Below are 19285 nucleotides of genomic sequence, written 5' to 3'. Positions count from 1 at the left end.
ACTACAGTCACTTCAGCAACTTGGTCACTAGGTTGGAATTCAGACTTCTTCTCAGGCAATCTACATAATAACAAAAGAGAACGATAAGTATATCCTGAGCCTTTTTTTTAGGTAGTGGCAGGCTGTCTGGCAGGATAGTAACTGCTTTCAATACCAACCATGGCCTGAGAGCTTGGCTGTTACACCATGTAGAAAACATGGGCCTACAGATTTATTTTTAAAAATACCAATCCAAATTCCTACTCCCTCCCCTCCTTCCATTCCCTCTATACACCCTCTCACTTCACCCCCACCTAATCCTAAGAGAGTGTAAGGCACTTGCTTTGTAGAAGGTACAAGGTTCTCCCTCTACTCTAGGCTGAGCAAGGTATACATCCAAAGACAACAGGATCCCCAAAAGCCAGTGTTAAATTGGGAGCATAGGCCTTAGCCCCTCACATCTATCCCAATCCCCAGGCCTGAGAGTTATATTGGTCTAGACTCCAAATTCCAGCAGGCCAGGTCCTGACCCTGAGAGTTATATTGGTCTGGACTCCAAATTCTAGCAGGCCAGGGCCTGACCCCTCCCTGGGGGGTCAGGACCACTTCCACAGAGTATTTAAATGAACTCCCAAAAAAGGAACATGTGGTCCATTTTCCTTCCACCCAGTGGTTGCTTTTGTGACCTCCCTGTTCCCCCTCAGGGCCACTTGAGGGCACAGAACTCCCATTAAACAGGGATATTTCTTAATTTGGCTTGTTTTTATTTGGCTTGATTGGGAATTTGTATTGGCAGAGAGTTCATGTTAAGAAATACTCCTAACAGCTAGTATATGCAGTATAGATAAATCATGCTGCCACTGCCAGTGGCCCCTCAGTCTGTCCCAGCCATACAACTGTCAACCACATTCAGAAGGACTAGTATGATTCTATGCTGTTCTTTCCTAGTCCAGCTGTAGTTGGTAAGATCCCATTAGCTCAGGTAAACTGTTTCAGTGAATGAACCCTTCATGGTATTGATTTCTTTGCTCACATTCTCATTCCATCCACTCTTCAAATGGACCTTGGGAGCTGGGTTCTGGTGTTACCATGTTGCCTTTTAGGTTGTTCGAGGAATTCTTGCATTGGTGCCTACCCACCTCTTCCTTCAAAGGAGGCCAGCAGAGTCTTTGCGTCTTGCTCCAATCTTTGCAGTGACTGTCTGAGTTTGGGGAGTTTTTCTTGGTCTTTTCTGTACTGTCAATGTCTGTGTCAGAAAGCCCTTGAGGTCTCTACAAGCCTGCTATTTTGGTCTTCTCTCCTGGTTTGCTCTTTTGGTGCTCTTTCTTATTCCCCTCAGTGTTGTAGCAAGCTCTTGGTCTCCTCAGTATTATAGCTCTCAGTTCTTAGGCATGGTGTGGCTAGCAGCTTGTGTGGTCAAGTGGATGTGTTTGGGTTTTGGTGGAGCCTAGCTACAGAAAACTCAATGCTGTCTGGATAGAAAAGCCTAGGGAGTTGGAGGAGTGGCCTGGAGTTTTTCCCACTGGAGAGGACTTAGAAAGTAGGCATCCCAATGTGTGACTCTTCACTCACCTCTTAAGTCTCCTCAGTATTGGATCAAGCTGTATTTTAGAGTTCCTCTGAGATTGCAGGAGGATAGGCAGGTTTGGTGGCAGGGTGTGGCTAGTAGGCTGGATGGGTTTGTGATTTGGAGCAGTCTGGAAGCAGAGAACTCTTGGCTGGCTATTTAGAAAAGCCAAGGAAGTTGGGGGATGGGTCTGGGGATTTGTCTCACTAGGGAGGACTCGAGAGTGGAGCTTCCCATTGTGTGGGTATTCACTCACTTCTTAAGTCCCCGCAGTATTGGAGCAAGCTGTGTTTCAGAGTTTCACCAACGTTGCAGGAGGATAGGAAAACTAAGGCATTTTTTAAGATACTCAGGTTGATGTGCTGTATTGATGTAGGTGGGTCTTCTTTCTATGTGTTGCTTTCATTGGTTAATTAATAAAGAAATTGCTTGGTTGATAGGTCAGAGAACATAGGTGGGTGGTGTAGACAGAACAGAATGCTGCGAGAAAGCAGCAGAGCTAGGCAGATGCCATGATTCCCCTTCCCAAGACGGATGCTGGCTAGACTCATGCCAGTAAGTCACAACCTCATGGTGGCATATAGATTATTTGAAATGGGTTAGTCAAGATGTGAGAGTTAGCCAAGCTCTAAGAGGCTACAGATAACAGGCCAGGCAGTGTGTAAAAGAATACAGTTTCCATGTAATGATTTTGGGTAAAACTAGCTGGGAGCCTCTGCAGCCTGCTGCTCCTTTTACACTGTGAGTCTCTTTCAATCCATGTCTCTTAGAAACTCTTTCACATACCTCCTCCCAATGCTGCCATCAGGTAGCTTACAGTCAGCCCACACACTTTTTATGTCCATATGAGCAAAAGCAAAATCTGTAACACAGTGCTTGACTGATTAGCCTCTCTCTAACAAGGCCTGTGTGAGACTGCCAAAACCCCCCACCCACTGCATAGCTTAGCTCATGGCAGCTGTCAGCCAGCATTATCTTGCAGGCCCTATGAAAATTTGAGCACCTCATATTGGTATACCATTTGTAGTTTTAAGTTTCTCATTCTACCCAGTCCCACAGTCACTTTTAAAACAACCACTCTGAAGCTTAATAATAATTGCAAGCTGTTTGGTTTATTAGTTCAGGCTTATTATTAACTAGCTCTTGCAAATTAAATCAACCCATTCTATCTTTCCATATTTTTCATGAGGCTCCTGGTTTGTTGCCTCACATCTTACTTCCATGGGTGCTCCTGACTCCACCTTCCTTTACCTTTATCCTTACTTGGATTTCCCCCAGCACTATTCTGCCTGGCTAGTGGCCAAATCAGATCTTTATTAACCAATGGTAATAAAACATATTCACACAATATGGAAGGGCATGCCACATCAGGAGGTGGAAGCATCAAGGCATGAGGTACAGAGGGAGGAAGTTTGGTGGTAACATGTGGAAGAGATTCTAGGACCTTTGTTCCTTACATACATCTCTGTTTGATTCCAGGTTGAAGTGATGCCAACAAGTTCCTTCCAATGATTTACTTTCCCACTGTGCTGCACAGACACAGCTCTAAACAGCAGGGTCAAGAGATCATGTCCTAAGATCTCTGAAAGAATGAACAACATAAGCCTTTCTTTCATGGAAGTAGATTTGCCTAAGTTCAAGTAATGAAAATGTAAACTTAACACTCCCATGGACTGACTGGTTTCCTCAAAGAGTTGTAAGACTGTGCCTTCCTTTATTCTGCTCTTGCATGTAGGTATGCTCACTATATAGAAACAAACACGCTATATTGACCTCCACTCCTCAACTTTTCTTCCTTCATCCTCCTTATCTTTAGGGATTTAGCTCACATGCTCAATCAAAGCACAAAGCAGAGAGTGACCTGAAAGTAGGTGATGCTTTTAATTCTCAACATCCAGCTCAATGATGCACTTCCTCCATTAAGGATGGAATCCTACTTATTCACAAAATAAGTGCAACTGGAGTGCAGATGTCTAATTGTCTGAACCTAGGATGGACATTTCTCACTCAAACTACCACAACTTGATTTTGTTTTTAATGTGTACTTTCAATATTATTAATTACAGTTTCATAGAATAAGTCACTCTTTAAACATTTATAATTTTTTTCATCTTTTTATTAATTTATTTATTTACAAGTGGGGCAAGCACACCACAGTACAGGAGTAGATGACATGGGACAACTTGCAAAACAGTGATCTCTCCTCCCACCATGTGGATCTCTGGGGTCAAACCCATCTTGTCAGGTTTGGTGGCAAACTTTCCTTTCCACTGAGCCATCTAACTGATCTCTCTTTAAATATTTTACTCTAAGACTATTTTGAAAATCAATAGACATCAGTGTGTCTAATGACACATGAGTAAAATGAATTTTTGTCAAAGAGGCCACCTGAATATGAGATATTAGCCTTTTGAGAACATCTGATACTGCATCCAGCCTTTATTTATTTTTATTTTATTTTATTTTCAGTCATTTGCTCTACTTTGACATTGAATCCAGAACCTCACATGTACTAGACAATCACTGTACCACTGACACACAACCTCTTCTCTATGAAGGCCTGTGAAATACAGGCTTCCTCAAATTCTTGCTTTTAAGAGTGAGTTTTATGACCAGCTTTGAATTGCTAGGGCAAAAAAGTTCCAAAGATCTTTTCTTCATGACTTTTAAAACCACGATTAAAATTTTCAATGCTCTAAGTAATCAAATGTGTGACATGAGTAATAAAACAAGGGATTGAAAACAACAGATGGCATTTAATAAGAAGTCTAATTTTAGAAGCATCATACCTAGATAAAAAAGAGAATTAAGATCTCCTAGCTAGACAAAGAAGTATGCCAATATTTTGCATATAGAAAGGATAAATTTGAACAAATAATTTCAATGTAACACAACCAAGATGAAAATGTTCACTCTAAATAAATATAACATCAAAGCAAAATTTCATGAAATTGAATAGTATTTAAGCATGGGAAAGTCTTAAAGTTTTTTGCAGATATGTAGGAAAGGTGCACTTGTTTTGATTGAGTTAAAATAGAAAATGCTGTTTGACAATGAAGGCAGCTCTAAAGTTCATTGTGGTGGGGTCACCATAGTCTTCCCTGGGAAAGCCTTAAGTGTCACTCTAATGCTTCTAAAATATCAGTAAATATTTTTATCATGATTAAAAATAATTTTTGGGTTCCTCAAGCATAAGAAAATAGCTCCCTTAGTACTTCCCATAATTCAAAAGAACTAAATGCACACTGTTCATGCACTTGTGTAGGTCAATAGAAATCTCATTACAGCCTTGTTTTCAGTTCTTGGTTGTTCTCAGACTCAGGACTTCTGTGCACATCCATGCACTCGCTTTCCTTCTCTGTGAGCTTCATCTCTGCAAATTCAGTCTCTGAAGTGTCAGTTTCCTCAGGGAGTTGGAACTTCCTCAAAAGTATTAGAATGCAGATTGCTGGGAAGAAGCTTGATCCTCTTAGTACTGCTGGTAACCCAAGGAAAATGTTCCTGTAGAAAACAACTATTCTGCATTAAATCTTAACATGATCAATGAAATCTAATTTTGTATACTCTTACAGATCATTTATTCTTCAAATAAAAACATCAGGTGATTATTTTGTCCATGTACTTAATATAAGTTACTTTGCTAAGTTATTAATTCTTTTTGTTAAAATATCAAATGAAATCCAGCATAAAAGTTTGAATGTATTTCTTATGTTTGGTGATGTCTAGCTTCCTTTGTCAACTCGACTGGATTTAAGATCACTATAGAAAGACATCTCTTGATGTGCTATGAGAATGTTTTTTATAAATGTTTAGCTGAGGATGAAGTCCCTTATGCCATGGACTGGGCTTGTAGCCCTCAACACTTCCTGTTAGAGCAAGTAACATGACCAGCCTCCTAGCCAAACTGTGTCTATAAGTACCTCATACTAAGTCACTATGCTACACTGCCATTATTGCCTGCTTTCTGAAATATTGAGAATAATATACCTTTCAGTTTAAAAGAGATAATCTGTCTTGTTTGCTCAGAGTTTGATCACACGTGAATAAAACACAATAAAGTCATTTTTCAAGATTTCTCTCCTACTAAATATTTGTATGTGTTCTATAACAATAGATTTTTGTGACATGGATATTTTTGTATATCTAAAATAAGCCCAATTAGTCACTTTATATATTAATAGCTTAAAATTGTTTATTTTCATGCATAATTTTGCATATATAAAGATCAATTTATTTTTCATTGTTTAACTATTGTAGGTGTTGGGTATCTCTATCTGCATTTTTCCAGTAGTCCTGGATGTCTTGTAGTTGGAGTAACAGGAAGTTTTGAGCTGCATAATATGGGAATTGAACTCATGTGCTCTGCAAGAACAGTATGTGCTCTTAACCCCTGAGCTATATGTTTAGCCACAAATTCTTTTCATTTGCTGAACTTGTCCAGTTTATGCATGAAGACTATGGATGTTTCCTAAAATGAATTAAGTAATTTTCCTTTTCACCATTTCTGAGAAAAACTTTTATACTATCTTAAGCATCTTTCTTTATAAATTTGATAAAATATGCTTAAGATTTCTGGACTTCATGTGTATACAAAATATGTATTTTTATATGTACAATTCTAAATAACTATGAAAGCATTCTTTCATATTCTCAACACATTTGTAGGAAAATATGGTGTGATGGATAGTGTTGTCAATTTAATACAATCTAGAATCTCCTGAGAAGGAAGTTTCAGTGAAAGCCTGTGTGGATTTTGTTGACATGTGAATAGACTCATGGGACAGGACCACAAAATGATGGAGAAATTAATCTTATCTACTTCTACAGTGTTAAAACATAAAAATTGTATATATGTGTAGATAGACTTCAATTATAACAATTCAGAAATATTTTTCTAAAGGAATAGATAAAAAAGTTATCAGTTTATGCTTCTTTCACTTTTTAAAAAGACTCTAATAAAAATCAACTTAAAGGAAGAAGGAGTCAATTTAGTTCACAAATCTAGATTACATGCCACTATTATGGGGTACCAAGGCAAACTGAACTGTAATCCACACAGATATACTGACAGAAGTAATTGAGATCTTCCACACTCTTAGGGTGAATATACCAGCCTGGGAATGGCATGTCAGCTGATCACAGCAGACGTACTTGAGGATAGGTCAGCACTTTTCTTTCCCAGAATTTTTCAGTATATTGCTGACACAGAAACAAATGAATGGATATTATCTACAGTTTTTTTGTTTCTAATTTTTGGAGGAAGAAGGAGCCCAGTGCAGTCTGTAGGAAGCAAAGCATCTCTATGGGCTTTCTTAGACCTGCTGCCCTCGAGGACCAACAAGTTAACAAAGTATGTCTGGTTCAAGATCAGCCTAGAATAACCTCTGGAAATGAGGCAGCAGTGAACCACAACCATTTCACTGCATAGCACTGAGTGTGATAAGATCCATGCAGGTATTGCTTTTAGTTGACGCCACAGCATAAAAGAGCACAGCTGGATGCACCTGGATCTCAGAGGACAGGCTCCCTGGTCTGCTGGATCTTGATGATAATGGTTTCAGTTATTTCTATGTGTGGCAACATCCTCCCTCTTTGTGACACTCTCAGCTCGTTTGAACCACACTCTTCTACTGAGCCACATTTTGTTCATGAGACAGCCAATCACTAAGTACAGTGGAGCATCTCTAAGTTTTCAGAGATGAGACCATCAGTCAAATTCAGGCAGCTGGGTAGGTCCCTTCTCATGATAGCCCCTGGCTAAGGCACCTGACATGTTTTATTAAACTGCAAGGGCAGCATACAGATTTGGGGTTCTTAGTATATCAGGGTGCAGGCATGAGACGGTTGTGAACTTTCCAGAAGCTCTAATGTCAGGATCTATAGTGCTTGAATGTGCTGGAACTGTTATCCTGGCCCTTGCAAAAAGAAGGAGTCCTCCTCTTTGTCCATAGTTATGGGGTGGTAGGAGCTAAGAGATTTGTTCCCACCTACTGTGCCATTGTTCCTGGTCTCTGAAGCTTGCTTTCCTCTTTAGAACTGGTGTTTTGCCATGCTGGCTCAACTCAAGATTCAGCTCTTCCCTTACTGTTTCAGAGTGTTCACTTAGACACCCTGTTCCCTTTTTAAGTATTTAGAAGGGTTAAGAAAACCCACTGAGACTTATATGCAACAACTAGTTTAAAAATAGTTGGAATATATTAAAATACATAATTAAGGAAGGTATACCATTCACATGTATTCTAAAAATGAAACACGTATCATCTTACCCCTCAAAATGTTACATATGAATAGGAACTCTTTGTACTAAAATCATATGTCACAAAAATTATTATTACCTGAAGTTATTTATATCATACATCCTGCAAGCCCCTGCCTTCCCACATTTCTGAGTTCCCCAGTGTAAACAGGTTCTGTCTGTCAAGGCACCAAAGTAAATAGGTACTGGAATGCCCACTGCAATAAAATGAGAAAGAAAAACAGCCCGTTGGAAATAAAAAAGCAAAGAAAACTATGTAATTTGGAAGTGTATCTGTTTCCCTATTTTAAAAATGTAAAAATAATGAATAAAAGTCTCTATGCTTACTTTAAGAAATTATCAGTTAATTTAAAATTTGTAGATCAAAACAAATTAAAATTATGTATAAAATGCTAAAGAAGTATGCAATGAATTCGTATTTATGAACCTCATTTATTTTCTGAAATATCCTTTTCAGTTTTCTGTACATGTAAAAAACAAAACTATTTTCTTCTCATATTATTATTGAATCTCATAAAAGATGAAAAAATGTAATTAAAGTCAGATAAGTTCTTTAAACACAAGGGGAAACTTTTTTTCATCTCTGCAGTTACTTCACTCTCAGGCTGATTAACCATAGCCATTTCTAACCACAGGGGCTTCAATATGAAATTTAGAGTAACATGGGCAGAGCACACCTATGTTAAAAATGCCATGAGGTCATTGGAGCTCCCTGGATGTGGACAGCTGGGATGGTACAGATCCAGACACAAATTACATTTTCTCTGTTTTTTTTGTCATTCATTGCTCCATCCCAGTGTCTGACCATATATCCATGCATCTATCACATGAAGACTTTGCAGATGTATTGAGTTAACAGGATGCCATCCTCCACTCACCCAAACACTAAGGATGCTGTCAAACAGCATCTGAGCCTGCAGCAGAGAATTCCATTCTGTGCTGTCACCAATTTACTGGACATCCCTCTAGATATGTTTGAGAAGCTTCTTATTCATGACTGCTGATATTCTCCAACTATAAACATCACTAACAGTCATCATGTTGAAACATGATACTTGGGTGATCTAAATCTCTGTTGCCTTCATGGTGATTCTTGTTTGATTTCAAATTAAAGCTTTGTATTTACTTTAGGGTGAATGTTGTGTTTTGACTTAAGAATATAGTTGCTGTCTTTTTCTTCAGAAAAATTTAATTGGTTTACTAAGCATTTGATATTAATATATTTGGGAAAGTTATTCATACCAAATACTTTTATGAAAAATGCATGTAATCCAACTCCAAGTGACTTCTCTTCAGACTTGATACACCTGAAAAATCATACTCACATAAATAAAAGTATATCATGCAAATGAATGTTTTTCTTATCATCCACCCAATGTCAATTATTGTTCATGAACCTAAGGGTTAAGCTTTTAAGCATGAAGAGAAGACAATGCAGTTCTATGTCTGTTAAACATGCACAAGGGGAGGAGAATAATGACTTCTGATAGCTCTCCTGTGACATCCACACATCTGATTCAGGGTGAAATCCTTTAACAGTTGGACACTGACTGCTAACCTAGATAACCTAGGTTACCGTGGTGATTGCCATGCAGTACCCTTATACCCAAATTAATAGACCCAAACTTTTGAAACCACAAACCAAATAAGTCTTTTAAAGTTGTTTCGCAGCATTTGTTCTGATGATAAAAAATCTAACACATGTTATATAAAAATTCAAGATATAGTAAAAGCAATCCCACAGATAAACAGAAAGACTGCATCATGTAGGCTATGACATTAAGATAAGGCCTTTGTCATATGCAGGTAAAAACATTAAATATTTCTCTTTCAAGTACCACCCACAAAATTAGATAAGATAGTTTTGTGAATTACATACAAAGAGGGGGCTTATAAAGCAGTCAGGATAAAATCTGAAAAATATTCTTATAAGTTATGAACACAGAAGTCCTTTTAAAATGCGGTCTTTCCCCACCAAATAAACCCCTGTGTAAGAAAAGCATAAGAAATGCAGCTGCTGGGATTCCATTTTGGAAGTGATTCAATGGAAGAATTCAAGAAAACATAACAGAAGAGTAACAATAGTGTGCAAACATTAGTACTATGCCATCTATTATTTACATTGCAAAATAGGTCAAAAAAGTATGAAAATTTTTATTTGAGTAGACCTTAACCCCATTGCATCAAGAAGCCACACATTAGGGTGTACAAGATTGCTCGGTGGGTACCATCAAGACTGTAAAACTGAGTTCAATAATGGGAATTTACATAGTCACAAAAGAACCAATTCCTGCGAGGTGTCCTCTCATTTCAACATGCATGCCATAGCGTGCAAACACACACATGCACAAATACACACATACACACACATGCAGAGAGAGACTAAATGTTTTTAAAAATCACACATTAAAGGGCCACAGTTTTTACATCAAGTTGAAGAGTCAACTTCAGAAATTAGGGTGATTAAAAAAGTGAGTGGGACATGGAAGTGGGAACAGGGAGTGTGTTTAGGGGATCCAACAGTATAGTTCAGCTAATCATATTCCTTTTACCTAGGACCATCCTCCTCTATGAGAAGTACTTATCCTTATGAACTGAGCATGATGCCTTGGAATAGTGACACCTGGAGTACTGAGGAAGAAAGGAGACACCGTGTAGCCACATCAGCTGAATCAGCCTGAAACATGATGGGGTGACAGATGCCACAGTTAATCTCACTCACTAGCAAAAATAAATCTGCAGAACTAGTAGTATTTGGTGCATTTATCTGTCTATAAACTAAAACAAGGCATATACCACATTTCCACTTGTGTGAATATAAAAATATCACAACTTACTACGGAAAATGAATATATAAGAACATATATCTAGGCTATTTCAGTGAATGCTTTGGTGAGTAAAAGTAGAGGGAAAGAAGAACCAAGGTCAAGGAATGAAAAGGTAGGAGGAGGGGGAAGGGAGAGATGATCAGGGAAGAGTAGAAGAGAGAAGATCAGAGAGGAGAGGAGAGGAGAGGAGAGGAGAGGAGAGGAGAGGAGAGGCACCATGAGAGAAGAGGAATGAAGTGAAGGAAAAGTAATGGGAAAGGGCTTTGGAAAAGGAGAAGGAGAGGGGATGAAAAGGGAATGTGGACACGGAAACAAAAAAGCACAGTTGCCCATAAGGGAGAACTGAGAACATTGGTCCAGTCTATTTGGCTAAAATATTTAATGACACATTGTAATTAACAACTTGGCTTCTGAATTCCATTGAGACAAGAAAAGGGTTGAACAGTCTCCTCATTGTTGGTGTCTGTTAAGTTTGCTAGACTAGAAAGACCATGTGAAAGAAGAAAATAACTTGAAACTTGGCTCTGTAACTTCTTTACATTATATTAGATATTAGAGTAGCTACTATTGTATTCTTATATCTTCTCATTAGAGAGGATCCACTACTGCATCCATGTGCCTCTGGTCAGATAATATTACTGAATTTATGCTTTTGATAAAGACAGATTGAGCTCAGGATGTCAAGGGATCCTGGTCACCTTTGCAAATAGATTTTCACATTTTGCCAGTCACTTAGCTGAGCATAGGAAGTGGGTGTAAGCAAATACTATCTCCCTCCACAACTAGATGTCCCTTAATGTAGGCTTAAGACATAAAGGGAGAAAGTAGAAAAGGAACAGAAAAGAAATTCCAGTAAACTTTACATTACTCTTAAATACTGCAATATAATATTTGTTTAAAAAATCTTAATAAATGTAACTTAGAACATCAAGGTTGGGAACCATTACTCCAAGGGTCTTTCTTGAGAAAAGGAATTTTAATAAGTGACCAAAAAAATCTAAATGGCATTGGTAGGGTATTCTTCATGTAAAGGTGCTTGCCACAAAGGCTAGATGACCCGAGTTCAACCCAGAGACATATGAAAAAAAAAAAAGGAAAAAACAGAATTATTTAGAACTCAGCCAGGATAGCAGCAGAAATAAAAAAGACCCGGACTCAGAAGCAAGATAAGTGGAGAGAACTGATCCTCAACATTGTCTTTTGATCTTTCCCTGCTCTCCAAGGCACACAGGAGCTGCCAGCCAGTCTCACACACACACACACACACACACACACACACACACACAATCATAAACTGATGTATGCCCACACTGCTATGAGGATGAGAGACAAAGATAAATGAACAAGTTACTTATTACCTCAGAAGAACCATATACCCAGGTATGGCTGCTAGAGAATAGATGAAACTGCCAATTACTGCCATGATGAAAAAGTACTGCAGCTTTATAGTACAGTCAGGGCCTTTGTTACACAGCCCAAGGACTGCAGACGAGTTTCCTGAAAACTGAATGCAGCTGCAATTTTGAAATACCTGTAAACAAAACAAAACAAAATCAAAATGAAACAAACAAACCAAAAACAATGTCCTTTTTACAGAAGAAAATTATTGGGTATAAATGTTCAGTATTTGCTACATAGCCAATTAGAGAAAACTGGAGAGTGTTGAGGACAATGGTACGACTCAGAGGAGGAACACTGATCTATCATGAATGAGATGGAGCACGAATACCATTAAATAAACACTAAATAAGTAAAAAGGAGGTTCTTTTCCTCTTTATTAACATCTCTGTTTTGGCATTTGAAAATTTTATCTTAAAATACAAAGGGGGGAATTTTTTTTAAAAAGAATTGATTTTTTTTCTAAATTCAGGAAGTAAATTTGCAAAAATTCAATTATCCTGAATGCATACTTATTTGCTTTTTTCTTTGTTTTTTCTTCTATGTATGTCTATATATATGCATGTGTGTGTGCTTGTGTGTATGTGTGTTTGTGCATTTATGTATGTGCATGCATATGTAGGTATGTGTCAATGGGTAGACATGAATATGCCATGAAATCCATATAGAAGTCAGGGATAAGTAATGGGAGTTAGTTCTCTTCTTCTCTCATATGGGGCCCCAGGATGTAGCTCTGGTGGTGGTGTTTGGTGACAGATGTCTTTACCCACTGAACCAAGTTTCTAACCTGCACATACTTTTCTTAAAAAGTAAACAAATACTGTTTTGTTTTGACCCAGTACGAAGTACAAAAACAAAATGTGTTTCAAAATGGTGATGGAATACTAACAAGTTACATGCTTACTAATAAAGTTCCCCAGAAAACAATTTATTTTAAGAATAAAGTGAATCTTTTTTGAATTATGTTTCTGGGTATGATTAAGAATCAAAAGTTATATTTTATTTTGAATACCAACCAACTCTGTAAGTATTATAACATGTTTAAGGCAAGGAAAAATGCTTAAATCTTCATCTGCTGCCCAGGCATGAGGACCTGAGTTCAGATCCCCAGCACACATGTGAAAGATGCATGTGTAAATAAAGTGTCCTCAACACTGGTGCTCTAAAGGATAATACAGGTGACTCCCTGGGGCTCACTTGCCAGGGAGCCTAACAGAATCAACAAATTCCAGGTAAGCGAATTTCTGTCTGCAAAGCACAAAGTGGATGGGACCTAAAAGTCCACAGCAGAGGTTGTCTTCTGACCTTCATATGCACATGCACACACACATACACACGCACACACACACACACACACACACACTCACCATGTGGGAGGTATGTAGTAATAGGAGTGCCACTCTGTTATAATATTTGCGGCAGGGCTACATCCCCAGCACCCAGCCGCCCGCATGGCTAGCTTATGCCCCGAAATAATTACACGGAAACTGTATTCTTTTAAACACTGCTTGGCCCATTAGCTCCAGCCTCTTATTGGCTGGCTCTTACATATTGATCTAACCCATTTCTAATATTCTGTGTAGCACCACGAGCTGGCTTACCAGGAAAGATCTTAACCTGCGTCTGTCTGGAGTGGGAGAATCATGGCGACTCCTGACTCGGCTTCTTTCTCCCAGCATTCTGTTCTGTTTACTCCACCCACCTAAGGGTTGGCCTATCAAATGGGCCTAGGCAGTTTCTTTATTAATTAACCAGTGAAAGCAACAGATTAATACAAGACCCACCTCCATCAGGAGATACTTCTGTCTATCTGTTGCTTTCATTGGTTAATGAATAAAGAAACTGCCTTGGCCTGTTGATATGGCAGAAATTAGGTGGGTAGGTGGTGAAAACTGGACTGAATATTGGGAGAAGGAAGGCAGAGAGAGAAAGAGAGAGAGAGAGAGAGAGAGAGAGAGAGAGAGAGAGAGATAATGGTGCTACTGTGGGATATAGATGTGCTAAAACTTTGCTGGTAGGCAATGACCTTGTGGCAATATACAGATTAATAGAAAGGGGTTAAATTAATATAAGAATTAGCCAATAAGAAGCTGGAGCTAATGGGCCAAGCATTTTTTTTAAGTAATAAAATTTATGTGTGGTTATTTTGGTTCTGGGTTGATGGAGGAAGGTCATTAGTTAATTAATAAAGAAACTGCTTGGCCTGATAGGTTAGAACATAGGTGGGTGGAGTAAACAGAATAGAATGCTGGGAGGAAGAGGAAGCAGGCAGATGCCATGCCTCTGCTCTTGGGGGCAGACGTGATGAAGCAAGCCGCCAGGTCAGACATGCTGAATCTTTCCCAGTAAGACTAGTGCTACACAGATTACTAAATATGGGCTAGGCAAGATAAGTCACCACCTCATGGTGCTACACACATTAATAGAAATGGGCCAAGCAGTGTTTATATGAATATAGTTTGTGTGTTGTTATTTCGGGGCATAAGCTAGCCAGGTGGTCGGGAGCCAGGGAGCCAGGAAGGCAGCCCACAGCTCCCTTCTACGCTGGATGGCCATGAAAAACAAATGGACTCATTCCTCCAACAGATTGGTGCCCACATGGGTAACTTCATCCATTTTAAACCTGAGAAAGCATAAAAAGAAATCCTAGACACAAAAGAACAGAGTTAAGCATAGTTTGGTAGCAGCATTTTCTTCAGTGGGCTCCATTTACTAGAAGGAAGCAGAGGCATAGCTCCTTTGAGAGAGGATTTTCTGATGCAGCAGTAGAAAAAAAACCCACAAAAAAACAAAAAACAAACAAACAAAAAAAAAAAAACAGTGCTTTTGCATTCCATTTGGAAATGCAGGCTTTCTGAGACCTGCTGCAGCATGACCTCTGGCTCTTTCAGAAAACCAAGTATTTGGATGTGATTTGTGAGAAGCATTATACAGCTTGCTTAATGGCAATGTGAACCAGCTGTATGCCTGGAAATGTGACTGTGTGTGTGGCTGTTGCAAGCAGCAAGCAGTGCCCATGTTGGAATGGGCACAGCAAGCAGGATGTACCCTATGTAGTCTAATAACATTGCAGCAAAGATTCTTAAGTGCTTAGTATTTTAAGAAGCACTTTTGGTCAGAAAATAATTACAAATATGCAATAAAGACAAATTCAGATAAGTCATAGTGTTGTATAAGTATATGTAAGCTTGGAAGAGAGAAGAATAAGAGTATAGAGAGTCATAAAATAAAGTTAATGCTTTTTAAAAAGGGTAAAAACTTTAAAGAGAGAGAGTACAGAAAGTCATAGATTAAAAGAAGTAAAAAAATAAGCCATGTAAAGATGGAAAATTCACAGAGTGTGAATTATATATATTACTGTGTTTAATTCGAATTTTTTGAATGTGAAAGAGCTAAGTATAGAAAGATATTTCATTGTATGGGCTGCTAAGTTAAACCAACATAAAGGTATCTTGATTCCAAAAGTTGAGTCTAAGGATATGTTGTTTTGGAGAAGAGGTTCTTTTTTTGTTGTTACAGAAGATGGGAATCTGTGGATTACTTCCAGACCAATATTGTTTGATAGAGCATTGGCCCCTGAAAGCCTACTGAAAACACTATCAAAAAATTACTTCCCCCAACTGCTGACTGAGATGAACCTAGCATACAGATTACAACATGAAAGACCTGATTAAGAGGACCCACAAACAGCTGTAAGCAGTATGAACAGAAATACGCCCATATTTCCAAGTATTGTTTATAATTGTTTGTTTTCACTTAACAGCGGATATGCTATAGATATGAATAATTTACATTGGTATGAACCTTGATTTATTGATACAAATTTGAGATCAATTTTCTTATATGTATATGTATTTCTGATCTTTATTAAGGTATTGTGTTTGTGTAGCTCCTTTAAAATATAGTGTATAATTAAGAAATATAAGATAATAGATAATCATCTATAACAGTCAATCTTGTAGTCATGTAAGTTGGATTTTCTAGATGGATAGAGTTATAGTTTAGTTAGCTAGGTATTCTTCAAATCTGATGCAGCGTAATAACCAGGCTGGCTTAATATGAAATAGTAAACTTTAATGAGGGAATAGCTTACAAAACCAGGGATCCAGCAATGAGCAGGAAGTACAAAAGGGACCAGAGGGGCTCACACCAGCCAGATTTATATATAAACTTTAGCCCGAGGCGAACACGCCCCCTTGGGCTGGGCTTCCCCTACACAAATCTTTCAGAGACCTTCAGAATATGGCATTTAAAATGTATAAGAACTTAAGACATTTCATGACAGTGAGACACATCTGCTCCTGGAAAAACAAGCTACTTCAAGAGGATGATAGCCATTGAAGAGGTTCCTTATAGAGTTTGCTATCCATTTGAACAAGAAATTGCTCCTGCCTGGAATGTTGAACTGGATATGCTGGACCCACAGAGAAATGACCGCTGAACTTGTATAAAGGTGAGGTGGTCTTTTGTGGTTCCTGCTACATGAAAAATACCTGCTAGACATTCTGTAGCACACAGAAAAAGTTACTGACAAACTGCCATTATAGGTATAATTATCCTTGAAATTTCCTGCTTTATGGAAAAGTCTGTTGGATACAATGGGCCAGTAAGCTGAAGATGGATGCCTCAACAGTACAGAAAAACTTTGAGTGACTGTCTAGGTTGCAAGATGTCTCTGTCAATTTTTGAGTTTTGAAAGTTGCTTGAAAAGCACTCCCTGTTTACTTGGGTAATATTATATCGTTCAGGAGTATTTGATGGAGTTAAAGATAAGATATAGTTTCCCTTATTACAAAAGATAAAATAGATATAAATATTGTAACTGTAATTCTTGCTTGATAACTGTTTTGTTATATGTAATTTTACTATGTTAAAGCCTTCCGTTCTTAAACAGAAAAGGGAAAATGGTTTGGGAGGTCCTTCTGTTTATGTGTTGCTTTTATTGGTTAATGAATAAAGAAACTGCCTTGGCCTGTTGACAGGACAGAACTTAGGTAGGTGGGAAAACTGGACTGAATGCTGGGGAGATGGAAGGAGGAGAGAGGGACACCATTGAGCCACTGCCAGATATATACATGCTAAAACTTTGCTGGTAGGCCATGACCTAATGGTAATATACAAATTAATAGAAATGGGTTAAGTTAATATAAGAGTTATCCAATAAGAACCTAGAGCTAATGAGCCACGCAGTGTTTTAATTAATATAATTTCTGTATGGTTATTTTGGTTCTGTATGGCTGGGACAAGCACTCGACCTCACTCCTCCAACACACAAACACAACAGCAATAAATAAATTAATTAATTAAAGAAGTTCATAATATGAAAAGATAAGTTATCTGCCTGCCTCAACTTTACAACTTGTTTGAGTCTGGCTTGACTTCATGAATCTCTATCACAAAAAAGGTCAGACTTTGTCCAAAGCATTTTACAGTTTTAATTTTAATGTTTATGTGTGTGCTTCTGTATCTGTGTTTATTAAAGCAGGTGTATTTGATGTCTGAGGAAGGTCAGATTGAGTTTCAGATTGCCTGGAGCTGGACTTGTGAGCTGATCCTCTTGGTGCTGGTAACCAAACAAGTTTACTGAATGAGTAGCAAGTGCTCTTACTGCTAAACTAGTTCTACCACCCATTCTGAGGATTTTAACTCTAATAATTTGAAAAATGGTCTCAATTGCTCTTAAATTACAAAATAATTCTCAGACTCTGCCAGGGCTTTACATAATATCTAGAACAGCAAGGTCAAATATGCATATAAAATGTAAAGTCAGTTGTTCACAAAAGTAATCATATCTATATTAAGCATAAGCTAATTTTATCCTTTTAGAAGATGTGGCTTAGATCATAGCACATATTATTGCAGTGAACATAACATCAGCCTACAACACTGAAAAGATGTTTACCATGTTAATTCCTGTTCCAACAGATTTCTCACAGCCTGCAAGGCAGGCTGACATGTATGCTATTCCATTGTCTCCACACACTGGATCCCACATTTTGGTTAAACAGTTGCACCTTGTGTTGCAGTTAGGAAGAATCTTATTCTCCACATATAATGGCTGCTGAGTTCTGAAATGATTTAAAATAATGTTACAGAGAGTGAAGAACCACCAAGATACTTATTTTCTTCTCTTCATCTCAGCCTGTGTGTGTGCAAACATAGAAAATGAAACAGGATGAATCAATAAATTTTCAAAAAATGTTTTCAATAATACAAATGTAGAATTATACATAGTAACTCCATCTCCAGTCATGATGACTTCACACTGGGTTTGTGTGACAGGATTTCAATTTGACCTCTAGAATCCCATGTTACCCTCTTTTAAACCCATTATAAATTTTGGGGCAGATGCTTTCTATTGCAGAAGAGCATGTCTGATGATTCAAACTACTCTTTTGGGGTAGGGGGTAAATGAAGTATCTATTTTATAAATGGAAATTGCTGATTTTGCTCAAGCTAGTCCTTTTAATCTGTTTTTGTTCTGGAGGAGGAGATGAATTGTGTTTCTTTCCCTCTACTATGCTCTCTCTTTCTTCCCTTTCTGAGTCTCTGTCTTGCTCTGTCTTGCTCTCTCTCCCTCTCTCTCTTGTGTTTGTGTGTGTGTATATGTGTGTATAAGCACATATGCAACACCAAGCATGTAAGAGCAGAAGATAAACTTCCACCTTGTTAGATATAGAGTGCCCTGTTGTTCACTGATGCATATGCCAAACTAGCAGGCCTATGGTCTTTCTGGTTTTTCCTGGGATTACAGATACCATGTCAAGCTATACATGCATTCTGGGTATCTAAACTCATGACCTTCTGCCTGTTCGGTTAATATTACAAATGAGTTGTCTCCCCAGAACCTTGAAAGGAATCCTCATTTATATGTTTCATTTCATTTTAGCTGATTGGATGATATATAACTCTGCCCTAAACTAAGCTTTACGATTCCTATGCTAATACAGAATATGACCAGGTAATCCTTAAAATACAAAGTCTAAGAGTACAAAGTATGTGAGATATAATTATACTGGTATATTAAATAAATATGTACATGTATTGAATTACCATGTATTAGACTCAATTATGATAAATTTGTGCCCATTGTAGAAATATATGAAGGTTTCTTGCCTGTATAGTTGAGTTTTAATGCTATCTGTTGTTCTATAGTCAACTTTTAAAGTGATCTCGAGTATAAAATACATGGATAATTTAGGCTACAAACATCTAGGTTATTTTCTTCATTATACTTTAAAGCAGACTAGAATATCA

The 19285-nt window shown here is 37.9% G+C and overlaps 1 protein-coding gene across 4 annotated transcripts in view; it reads right to left on the bottom strand.

Moving 5' to 3' along the window:
* Positions 1-4827: 4827 nt before the first annotated feature.
* Positions 4828-19285, bottom strand: part of LOC130873907 (solute carrier organic anion transporter family member 1A5-like) — a 72428-nt gene continuing 57970 nt past the window's right edge. For 3 of the 4 annotated variants that reach the window (XM_057768950.1, XM_057768958.1, XM_057768965.1), the window contains 5 exons: positions 17931-18086; positions 11989-12161; positions 9045-9109; positions 7882-7999; positions 4828-5047 (listed from right to left, as the gene is read on the bottom strand). In XM_057768950.1, coding sequence (XP_057624933.1) covers positions 4828-5047; positions 7882-7999; positions 9045-9109; positions 11989-12161; positions 17931-18086 — 732 coding nt within the window. Of the gene's footprint in view, positions 5048-7881; positions 8000-9044; positions 9110-11988; positions 12162-17930; positions 18097-19285 lie in introns of all 4 variants that reach the window. The other variant, XM_057768940.1, reaches the window with a different exon arrangement.

This window comes from Chionomys nivalis, chromosome 1 (assembly GCF_950005125.1).
Source record: "Chionomys nivalis chromosome 1, mChiNiv1.1, whole genome shotgun sequence".
NCBI classification, from domain to species: domain Eukaryota; kingdom Metazoa; phylum Chordata; class Mammalia; order Rodentia; family Cricetidae; genus Chionomys; species Chionomys nivalis.
The sequence above is the reverse complement of the archived record's forward strand: the minus strand, read 5'-3'. Positions and strand labels throughout refer to the sequence as shown.